This window comes from Anarhichas minor, unplaced genomic scaffold (genome assembly GCF_050575085.1).
Source record: "Anarhichas minor isolate MPS153535 unplaced genomic scaffold, ASM5057508v1 ptg000028l, whole genome shotgun sequence".
NCBI classification, from domain to species: Eukaryota; Metazoa; Chordata; class Actinopteri; order Perciformes; family Anarhichadidae; genus Anarhichas; species Anarhichas minor.
Genome location: NW_027466474.1, coordinates 13,173,237 through 13,184,820, shown reverse-complemented (window position 1 = coordinate 13,184,820; position 11,584 = coordinate 13,173,237). Strand labels below are relative to the sequence as shown.

The following is an 11,584-nucleotide window of genomic DNA, read 5'->3' as shown; positions in this document are numbered from 1 at the left end:
ATTCACATGGTGAGGAGCCAGCTCTGAAACTCACTTTCTCTCATTAAAACAGTCTGTCAAAAATAAAGCAAACACAGTTGACTAGGTGTGTGTGTGTGTGTGTGTGTGTGTGTGTGTGTGTGTGTGTGTGTGTGTGTGTGTGTGTGTGTGCGCGTGCGTGTGTGTGTGTGTGAGCATGTGTGGGGCTTAACCACTGTGAACATTAATAAACAGCATTCATTTAGACTAGAGAACACAATATATCAGTGCCGGGCCGTGTGTTTTATACCTGGGCCTTCAGTGATGTCCTACTACAGTTGAACTACCTCTCAATAACCTCATTATGACGCCACAGCTACGGGTTGTTATTTGTTTCGTGTAAAAAAAACGCATATTCACATAACACTGCAACATTTGACAAGTGAACTAAAATGTTACATGAAGCTCAACACCTATGAGGGCTACAAACACACTAACTGCAGATACATGAATGCGCACATGACGGGATGCTTCGTCATTAACGGGCAATGCATATAGTAAAAATCAATGTAATTAACACAATGACAGGAACAAACTCACAAGAACCAGTCACATTTATTTATATGACAACAAAGCAGGTATAAAATAAAACCCAAATAACACGATTCAACAGGCCTCTGCACATTCCAGCAACAAACTAAAACACGTATTCCACCACACACTCAAGAGCACCATTCAAATATTATTCACATCAGAGGGAACAATATTAACCATATCATAAAAACAACACGGTAGAAGGTATAGTAACGCTACTGCAGATGTAAAAAATCAAAAGCAGTTCACTTACCAAAGCTGCTGTTCACTATTTAAAGACAAAGTACAAAATACAGAATGATATAATATGCATAATGCTTGTACTTTTCCATGATTATTGGTAACAGAAACAGACCGTGCAGCTGTCTCATTATAGCCGTGATCTTGCAGTCCACAGGATCTCTTTGAAGAGAGATAACATTGAAGTTTGTTTAAAAAGAAGATAAAGGAGGACTGGTTCAACCTGGTACCAACCCTCACCATACTTTGTTATGAAGCTTGTTTATCACTGTGTATGAAGGACAGAGACTCAGAGACAGATCTCCGAGCAGCAACTTGACGCATAACTGTATGTGATACAACTCTGCTCCTTCTAGCAAGAAAAAAAACGGCCCACCACTGCTATATATATAGCCTGAGATATAAATGAATAAAGGAGACTGGAGTTGGAGTTGAGCTTTGTTGAACCTTAATGAATACAAGATGATAAGCGCTACCTTCCTAAAAAGAGGAGAAAAACTGTCGGTTTAGTTCATATTCATGATTCATTTCTCCTCTCTGGGATCAGCTGTTGCCATGGTGAGCTGGTACTTGGCCAGGTGCCCTGTGGGTGGCTGACGTTCCTAATTCCACTCCTGCTGCAGCCCCTCACAGACCATAGTTTACACAGTGTTCAGTGAAGATCTGCACTGTCCCACAAGGCCACATACATTCTTTTTGCAGCAAGTTAACCGGAGTATAAAGGCATATTCAATTTGTGAATTAGTTTAGTCTCTTTAAGGGATTTATAAAAAATGAATTCACATATGTTATGATCCCAAGTTGAGTGACAGACCCCGGAGCTGCTATTGGAGCAAACTCCAAGGACACAATCACAGCGGCAATGATGATTTCTTAAAGAAATACAGGTACATTTTACAACACAGAACCGTAAGACATTAATTGTATATTTTGTAAATATTGAATATAAAAACTTAATGTCCAACTCATATCCAGAAATACGATACAAAATACGAGAGGGCCCCCTGACGCCTTGGTCCCGTGTGTAGTTCATCTCTGGGTGTAGGCTGGCAGTTCCAACATTGACCACACGAGGTCGACCAGACGACTAGCGGGGAGTCGGGGACATCCACACTAGCCAGGAGGAGTGCAGTCAGTGAGCCCATTCACTCGGCTGAGCTGCTCAGAGATGGCGTCCCTTCTGCAGCCGGATAGAGTTGTCTATCTGGTTCGTGGAGAGAAAAGGATCAGAGCCCCTCTATCCCAACTTTATTTCTGTCGCTATTGTAGTGAGCTACGGTCTCTGGAATGCGTGTCTCACGAGGTACGTGGACGTTTTGCCTTACTGTCCTCAAGCTAGCTGTTAGCTTAATTTAGTCAGCAGCTACTTTGTTGTTAGCCGGTTTGCTAGTAGCTTTGACAGGTAGGTGGGATTAGTCCAGCCATCTCGCGCATTGTATGGCTAAGCCGCTTGTCAATCAACAGCCAGCTCATCTCATTGGCTACAAGCGACGGGTTAACTTCCGCTGGAGTTAGCGTTATTTCGAGCACAGCATGAATCGGTGGACAAGCAAGCTAGCTAGCTAGCTAGCTCTTGGTATTCTTTGAGTGTAACGTTTAAGTATTTGCCGAGCTCATAAATAAAGAATATGTCCGACAAGTACAAACTATTTGTTATTAGGTCACCCCAGCTCACGTCTTCACAGTCAAAATCCATCTTGTTAACGTGGCTCACAGTCATGGACACCACACCCAGACCGCTTTAGCTTTCTCACATATTGCGATTTCAGATTATCAGTCAGTGATTGTTCTTTGTAAACACGTGATTGCTTATCGTTACAGTAAAACACGAGTCCTATTCTCCTGAAAAACATCATTCAGTTTAAGATGCGCAGGTTGACTGACTCCTCTCTTGAACCCCTGTTTTTGGTGATCAGGTGGACTCCCACTATTGTCCCAGCTGTCTGGAGAACATGCCGTCTGCAGAGGCTAAGCTTAAAAAGAACAGGTGAGACGCTCATGCTTAAAGAGAGCTACGTGCATACACAATATAGAGATCTTGCAGGTCACTGCTGACTGTACCTGTCTGGTCTCCTTACGCCATCAAATAAACGCTGTTTCTGTCCTCTCATTCATTCCTGATTATCTGTGCTGCAGGTGTGCAAATTGTTTTGACTGCCCATGTTGCATGCACACGCTGTCCACTCGAGCCACCAACATCCCAGCTCCTCTGCCCGATGATCCGACCAAGACGGCCATGAAGAAGGCCTACTACCTGGCCTGTGGCTTCTGTCGCTGGACCTCCAGGGACGTGGGAATGGCTGACAAATCAGTTGGTGGGTGCAGACATGAATAATGTAGACGCATCAATGAGCTCATGTTTTAAGTATTTCCAAAAAACTTCAAAAAGAAGCATCCACGGTACCAAGTAGGTCTCCAGTTGCTCATTAATTCAGCACATGTACAAAGCTGTTGTCTGTTGTATTTGTTTCTTATGACTCATGTTTTGTCTGATTTTTGTTTACTGCAGCCAGCGGTGGATGGCAGGAGCCAGACAACCCTTCTACTCAGCGGGTAAGTCCCCCCCCCCCGTGGTCATTTAGTCTCACAAGTTGCTCACATGCTTCCTGACCATGAAGTCATCAATAGATGTGCCTGTGAATAATAAGTGACACCCACACATAGCTGGCCAGAGGCAGAAGGTTGCTTAGTTGCCGAGTCGAGAAATGCGCCACAAACAAACCATTAATGCACAAAATTAACCATTTCTAAGCCTTCAATTATTGCACAGAAGTATTTTCAGTGTTTCTCTTCAGGATTGTAACTATTAGTGATCATTTATCTGCACTTTTCCACTTTTCACAAGTTGAAAGTTTGTCAGTCGATTGTTTTGAAGGGTGCCTGTAAGGCCTTATTGTACTATTGTCAAACTCTTGTGTAACCAAACATTACATCATATTACAGTCATTTAGCAGACGCTTTTATCCAAAGCGACTTACAATAAGTGTATTCAACATCGGTTTTCGAGAGAACAACTAGTCACAAGTGCATCTCCTCTCTTCAAACAAGCATCTAATAGCATAAACCAGAGCCAACATACAGTGCAGAAACAAACGAATGCAATAAGTGCCACAAACTAATATGAATACAATAAGTGCAATAAGCTAGTATGAATACAATAGATGCTAAGTGGAAGGCTCAGGGTGTATATACTATATGTAGTGTTGGGACACTTACTGTGTTGTTTTATAAAAAAAAAAAAAGAATACAGGAGGCATTGATGACCAGTTGATTGATGACCAATGATTTGTTTCCCCACAGATCAATAAGCTGATCGAGTATTACCAGCAGCTGGCCCACAGAGAGAAGCAGGACAGAGACAGGAAGAAGCTGGCCAAGAGGCGACAGTGCATGCCTCTGGCGTTCTCGGTACTTTACCTCCTATGAGCCCAATTCAGCCTTTCAAAAAAAATTAAATGCCTTCTTCTTTTCCTGTTCAAATGCAAATAGCCGTCGTCTCACTGTAATCTGTGACAGAATCTAGAGATCAATGATGATATGCATTCGAGAGAGCTATTTGATACGGAGGTTCTAACTAAATCTCAATAACATTACCAATGACACATTGGTAATTAATAATTTTGGGGATATTATTTGATAAGCAAACATTTAACCAAAGCAGGAGTGAGTTATAAGCAGCTCGGCTGCTCATGTGTTTCCTTGGAGTAAAAGATTTACACCATGTCTACACTTGGGCGGATAAGTATGAACATGCTTTTTATTTGTGGAGACGATTTTTGGGTACATTTTCAAAAGGTTCTCCTTCCATATTGAAATTTCCAAACAACAGAAAAGAATCCTGCTTAGTCCGTCTGAAAGGTCAGACCGGAGCAGAAGATGTGCTTTCTTTAATAAAGCGAGTTGCCCCGGTGTGGACATGGTCTTCCTGAGCTTGTTGGCTCATTCTGCTTCTACAATGTTAACATCCAATAATGCAAACCAGTCTGTCCTGTCGTGTGTTGGAAACATCTCCAGACATTAAGCTGCTATGTCCTGCAGTTGTTTTCCATCACTGATAGCATTTCTGTTGCTGTTGCATGTCACCAAATGCCACTAATGTTTGCTGAATTGCTTTTGTTTCACCTGGTTCTTTGTTCTCTCCTTTTCCTTTGCTTATGCACTCTGATATTTTGGTTTTTGACCTCCCTCCCCCCAGCAACACACTATTCATGTGGTGGTGAGTTGTATTTTTCACAACTTGGATAGTCTCATCTTTACAGTAGCACTGTCTTCTCTGCGTCTCTCTTCCTGTCTAATCTGTAACCGGGTGACCTCACAGGTCACATTGAGACGGAGATCCAAACAATGGGAGCCTTTGTGTTCATAAGAGGGGGAGAAGAAACCGAAGACTTTGTTTAAGTCTGTGTGACCAGATCGAAATATTTTCATACTAATTAAGTGGTGGACCCTCAGTCTGTCCGAGTTGATTCCCTCCCACTATCCTGGGCAGAAAGGCTCCTGTTATTGTCTCTTAACACAAGATTAATTGAATTGTTTTTGGCTTACTAATTGTTTATTTAAATGACAAATACCATTTCTGTCCATTTTAGTTTTTGAAAGTTGTCATGAACTCCGCTTTTGGATCAAGATCGTGTGTTAAACGTAGTCATGTAGAAAATCATTGTAGATTAGGTACATTTCATGAATTGTCTTTAGCTCTTCTTTTCACTCGGCAGAATGTCTGATCTTGTTTTTATTCCAAAATTTTCTCAGGAAAAATACGGCCTCGGAACCCGACTGCAGAGGCAGAGGTCTGGAGCTCCCATATCCAGCCTGTCTGGCCTGTCGTGAGTAGTCTTCCTGTCATATACACAGAATTACTGCCGACTCCACACACGGAACATATCTTCATAGTAAAACTACTCTGATAAATTGACTTCATACCGTCCAGCAGCGGTCGTTTCATTAATTTCAGTGTGCCATGAAAATCAATTTTGTAGAGCCCTGAAGCTCTGCTTGAGATACATGTGAATCCATCACAGTGAACCGCTCGTCACCCTTTTATATTCTCTCAAAGTTCTATCATCACCTTTGTAGTAATGCAGCGATCACCAGTTTTATATTAAACCACCAGGATGCATTCAAGGACCCTGCTTTATGTCTGTAAATTAATTGGCTGACAGAAGGCAACTTTGATCTTGACTAAAAAAGTAATATAGCTAATAATGCTCATTGGCAATGTAAGATATAGTGTGTTGTTACGTGTATGTAATCTGACGTAAACATTAGAAAATCTCACTAAGCTTTACCGCGTTCAGTGTACACTATGAGAAATACAGCAGGTTGTTGACGGCAGTATCTGTGTGACTCCACCAGCCTGAAAGAGGGCGAGGACCAGAAGGAGATCACCATCGAGCCGGCCCAGGCCCTGGATGAAGTGGAACCCCTGCCCGAAGACTGCTATACCAGGCCCATCAGCCTACCGGAGGGTAAGAGTTCTGATTGGAGCTCGCTAAACAATACAAATTATTTTGGGTTGAAGCTGAGCTTTGTTTGTGTCCCTCCAGTGACCACGCTGCGCCAGCGGCTCCTGCAGCCCGACTTCCAGCCTGCAGGGGCGTCTCAGCTCCACCCCAGACACAAACACCTCCTGATGAAGCGCTCGCTGCGCTGCAGGGTCGGTACCACTTCACGCTTGTATCCTCCTGGATCCATTTTTTAAAAAGGCCGATCACGTTTACATCATGGTTTTCTGTCTTTATCTCCTCCTCCCAGAAATGTGAGCACAACTTGAGCAAGCCAGAGTTTAACCCGACTTCAATCAAGTTTAAAATACAGCTGGTGGCTGTGTGAGTATTGGTCGTCAGGTTCTGTCCAAACACGTGTCTTCATGAGGATGCAAATCTTTTTTTTTTTTTTGTTAATAAATACAACTACAGACTCATGTTAATGGAATTATCCATGCAAAGGTAGCTTAATCTTAAAAACATTTAAAGGAAAATAACCCCAAAATATACACACTCTAAAATGGTCTCCTGGAAAATACATCAAATGACTCATTTGGGGCAATCCATACTGCACACATAGCACGTTGTTCTCAGGGGTTCATCAGGAGTTCATGGTGTGCTTGTGTTTTAACCCGCAGTGAATGTGGTTGAACGCAGTCCGTGGGTTTGAGTGTAACTGTGTATTGATTGTTCCTCCTACAGGAGTTACATCCCCGAAGTGAGAATTATGTCCATTCCAAATCTCCGGAACATGAAGGTCAGTGTGTGTGTGTGTGTGTGTGTGTGTGCACTGGTTCGAACATGTCGAGTGTTTCATCTTTAACATGTTTTATTTGTTCTGTTGAGTCTGTAACATGCTGCTAACACAGCTAACTCACCACTAGCTAACCCTTTTGGAGCTCAAGTCTCTATTTTTATTGTCTTACAAGGAAATTAGCTCTGCTGTCCGGCTATGAAACTAAAACGAAGCCTAAAGATCAAAGTGCTAATACAGATGGTGGTTAAGAAAGAGGCTGAAATGCACTTGGCGTCCCGAATCAGGACAAAACTTAGTTCTAATAAGTGTATTGAGCTAAATGGTGAAAAACAGACCTTTTTAATAAGTGAACTCAATCAGCTTTGAAAGATACATTTTTCTACATCCTGTCTTATTTAGGAGAGCCAAGTGCTGCTGACTCTGACCAACCCAGTGGAGAACATCACCCACGTCACCCTGGCTCCCTGTGAGGACGAAGATCCGGACGACATCAACAGCACAGCGAAGGTCTTTAACACTACTTTCCCCTTTTTTATTTGTTGAAATAAACTGTAGTCGCACACAAGTATCAGACAGTTGTGTTGAATACTCATTGCGGTCCAACCACTACCAAACATTGACTGTATGATTTAGACAGTAATGGTGTGAATTCTTACTGCATTAAACGAATATGTTAAACCTTTCATGACGGTCCCGAAAACCACTTCAGGAGGCAATAATATGCAAGGGCTGTGTGTTCATCAGCTTGTTTGAGAGTAACTCTGCCCCACATGGTGGCCAAACATCACTGAGCGGAGCTTTAACTGCACCACGGCTCAAATACAGAGGATATGAAATGTGCACAGTCCCAGATTATGGCGCTTGTGGCCACCTGCCTGCTCTTACATATTGCATATTCTATCAAGCAATATTTCTGCGCTGCAGGGCGGTCTGTTCATTCACGCCGCCTGTAGCAGGTAGCCTTATCATCTTCTTATATGCAGAGCAGTTGGGTCCAACTCTTACCTCCGTCTGTCAGCTGTCACGAGCACAGCTAAGAGTGTTCCTGCGCTAAACGGTCCGCTGAGCTCCCGGTGACTACAGGCCGTTTGTCTTTGGCCTTTTTAGCGATGAAGTCACGGCCCAGACCGGGTAAGGAGGAGGAGCTCCTGGCCAAAAAAAAAACGGAGTGTCTTCGTGACCCATTTCCTTTCACATTGTGGCCAAACGCAGTGCATTCCTGTCATCCTGCTGGACCTGATATTCAAACACCTGGAGGGCAGCGTGAACCACCGCTTGGTTGATTTCATGGAGCAGCTCTTTCCATAGATCACTGCTTATCTTATGTGTGTTTACACTGATGACTATAAGAGCACAATACACTCATTTTAAAGGTAATTTCCGTTTTGTAGGCTGAGAAGTATTGACCAATCCCGTTCGAGCAGATGAAACAGTCCTCCCGTTATCTCTCAAGTGAAACTCCAGTCTCCAGAAATAGAGCCTCTCGCCCCCAGATGATAGATATCCGTCTGTTCAGAGATTAGTGTAAACATAAATTAGTTGTATTCAATTTGGATTTTTGGAAAAACCTTCACATGAAGTGAGCAAGGAGCAGCAACACTTTAAAGAGCTGCTGGTTGTGCTTTTAAAAAGCTCAAAGTGGAAACCTGCAGTAAAGCGGTCCTCCATAGAGCCCCAGGCTGTTGTCAGAGCGACTCGGAAGAGACGGACCAGAGACTCAATGGTAAAGTGATTATTTTGGTCTTTATTGTGACCGTAGCGTAAACGCTTATTTCATGTTATTTCAAGAGGAATATGCTCATTTTAAGGGTCATACTTGTATTTGGGTTTCTACAAAAAATGTAATAACCGTTAAAAATGATTCAGTTGAATTTGTCTCTTTTCCCTCTTTGGAAAAAACAAAATCATCCAGAATCGATGAATATGCAAATATTGTTCACTTTAAGAGTCACAAAATGACGCTCGTACATACAGCACACGTCCTAAAGTCAGATGTAAGCGGAGCACAGGAAAAGTTCCTCCTCCAACAAATGAATTTTAAAGCAGCCGTCTGGTGACAAACTGCACGTTCATCATTCTGCTCAGTGAAGGTCAAACAACAATAAGCAAGGCACCGGTATTTATTTTGAGTTGAGGCGGATTGTTTTTCCCCAAAAACCCACAAATTGACATTGGCGTGCTTAAAAACAGAGAAACTTTATGGTGTTTAAAACCTAAGTTGACTCATCCAATAGTCTGAAAGTCACTGAATGTTGAACTGTAACTTTTATTTATTTTAATTTTTTTTTAAGGTTATGGTACCCAGCAAAGAACTGGTCTTGGCAGGGAAGGATGCTGCTGCTGAGTACGATGAACTGGCTGAACCCCAGGACTTTCAGGATGACCCAGAGTAAGTGAACACACACACACACACACACACGCGGTGTGAGGGAACTCTCGGTCTGATCCCTCTGTTCTTTCCACAGTGTTGTTGCCTTCAGGAAATCCAACAAGATTGGTTTCTTCATCAGAGTGATCCCTCAGAAGGACGAGGACGCGGATGTCACCGTTTCATTTAAGATCCGACACGACTTCCGCAACCTCGCTGCTCCCGTCAGGCCGAGCGAGGAGGGAGCCGACACCGCCGTCGCCGCCGCCGAGGCCATTTGGCTCACGCACCACGTAGAGCTGAGGCTGGGGCCACTCGCTCCCTGAACATGAATACTCTGTTTGCTATCAAACAGTCCTAGTGTCGAGCTCTTTCAACCAATTTCTGTGGGACGAGTTTAATTTAAACATGATTTCTGATTCTGCTCATTGACGTGTAAGAACTACGTGCGGTCTGCTCGGCATGCCGCTGTGCCAGAGTTTTAGTTGCGTCACCAGATTACACGGTGGAGAATGCAATGCATTACAGCCCACTTTATAAAACTACATGAAACCATGACACTACCGTTAACAATCACTTTTAGTGTGACGCAGAACCTCATGCATACACACCGCCATTCACAAGTGTGGAGTCACCTCTTGTGTTGATGACATCAAATCTATTATTTACCAAAAGAAGTGCTCAGTGTTTAAAAACTTCTCTATAGTGTTACCAGCCAGGGGAGAATACTGTTGTGTTGAGAATACCCAATTAGTCCCAAACTTGAACGGCAGTGTACATAATATTACTTATTAGGAAAATGCTAAGTTTTGTTTTTAACCCTCCACCTTTTTTGCTCGAGTGTGAATAAGGTTTTTGTCTCTGTGCCGCATTGAGTATTTTCTTAAATGGCAAAGTATGTTGTCCTATTCCATGTGTCAGCTGTGGATTGGTTTTGGTATATTGGTCTTTAGTACATGTCGAAAATAGCAGTTCATGTTGAAAGATGAGTGAGTTGATATACGTTAACGTAACATCGAGAATAAATGAGCGATGGGCAGAATCAGAACGAGTCCCCACTGTGCAGCACTCTGCTCCGCGCTTTCAGCTTATGCATCCTCGCCAACATCCTTTCTCTGCAGACGGTGATATCGTATTAACTCGCATGCTTCAGCTATAGCAGGTATGGCACACGGTAGACAATGTCGTCCCACTTACTGATCTACTGGTTTCAGATCAACAGACAAGCTTCTCCTTGGGTTGAATCGTTTTATTATTGTTTTAAATCAAACCGTAACCTTCACTGGCACCGTGGGGAGGAAGCTCTGTAGATCACATTGCAGTACAAAGTGTTGATTATTTAAATGTTTTGAGACACTATCATTTTTTTTCTGATTTAATATCAAATGTATCTTCCTGGTTTGTAGAGCTCACTGACCTCTCTGCCAGTATATATCGTGAGCTGCTGTCATTTTTGGTCCGCAAGTGTGTTAGTAAAACAGAGCCTTCCAACACAGTTAATCTTCTGTACAGGCTAATAAAATCATGTGATACTGTCACAGTACTCTTGACTTTGTTGTTTGTTGTTGTTGAGGGCTGACATGACTTTTAATGCAGGTGGGAGTTTTTCCCCATAAGTTGTGACTCTGAATCCCACAATGCCTTTCAAACTCTCCCTGTGCCTCGTGGCGTGTTTTCATTCTCACCACAGGATGGCGCTGCAGGCAAACAGTTTCCAGAGAGTTTGTTTGGAGGAGAGCTTTCGGTGATGCGTTCTACAGTATGATCTTGAATTGCCCTACAAGCTGAAACCGTATGTCTGATTATTGCAGTAATGATTTAACTGAGAAGGTACCACACACTCTGATCCAGACAGAAACATTTGAATACTGATCCAAGCAGAAGCTCAATATTAGCTTTTTCAGGGTGCGAGTCGTGCAGATAGAAGGTCTACCTGTCAACATTGGGAGTAGCTAATAATGGAATGTTTGTCCCAACAGATACCATTTGGTATTCAACACATATCGGTCCTGTTCAGTGATGCTTTGCACACGCATGGGACAGTTTATTGCCTCTGGAAAGGCCGAGCAGATACGCGGTGCGGGCCTGTCCGCTGTGTAAACGGACCCACTCCGTCTGGGTAATAAAGCCACGATTTTCTTTTATCTTCGGCAGATATAAACAGCTCGGAGGAGTGGCCAG

At 43.0% G+C, this 11,584-nt stretch overlaps 1 protein-coding gene across 2 annotated transcripts; it reads left to right on the top strand.

Moving 5' to 3' along the window:
* Positions 1-1,893: 1,893 nt before the first annotated feature.
* dctn4 (dynactin 4) lies at positions 1,894-10,953 on the top strand. Of its 2 annotated transcripts, XM_076103239.1 has the most exons (14): positions 1,894-2,095; positions 2,709-2,779; positions 2,929-3,107; positions 3,302-3,345; positions 4,093-4,200; positions 4,988-5,008; positions 5,545-5,618; positions 6,148-6,260; positions 6,339-6,448; positions 6,547-6,620; positions 6,981-7,035; positions 7,435-7,542; positions 9,327-9,424; positions 9,501-10,953. In XM_076103239.1, exons 1-14 carry the CDS (start codon positions 1,961-1,963, stop codon positions 9,727-9,729), a joined length of 1,419 nt encoding a protein of 472 aa, XP_075959354.1. In that variant the 5' UTR covers positions 1,894-1,960; the 3' UTR covers positions 9,730-10,953. The 2 variants fall into 2 exon arrangements, with proteins under 2 accessions (XP_075959354.1, XP_075959355.1); XM_076103240.1 differs by lacking the exon at positions 4,988-5,008 and having other exon boundaries at positions 1,895-2,095.
* The last annotated feature ends 631 nt before the right edge of the window (positions 10,954-11,584 follow it).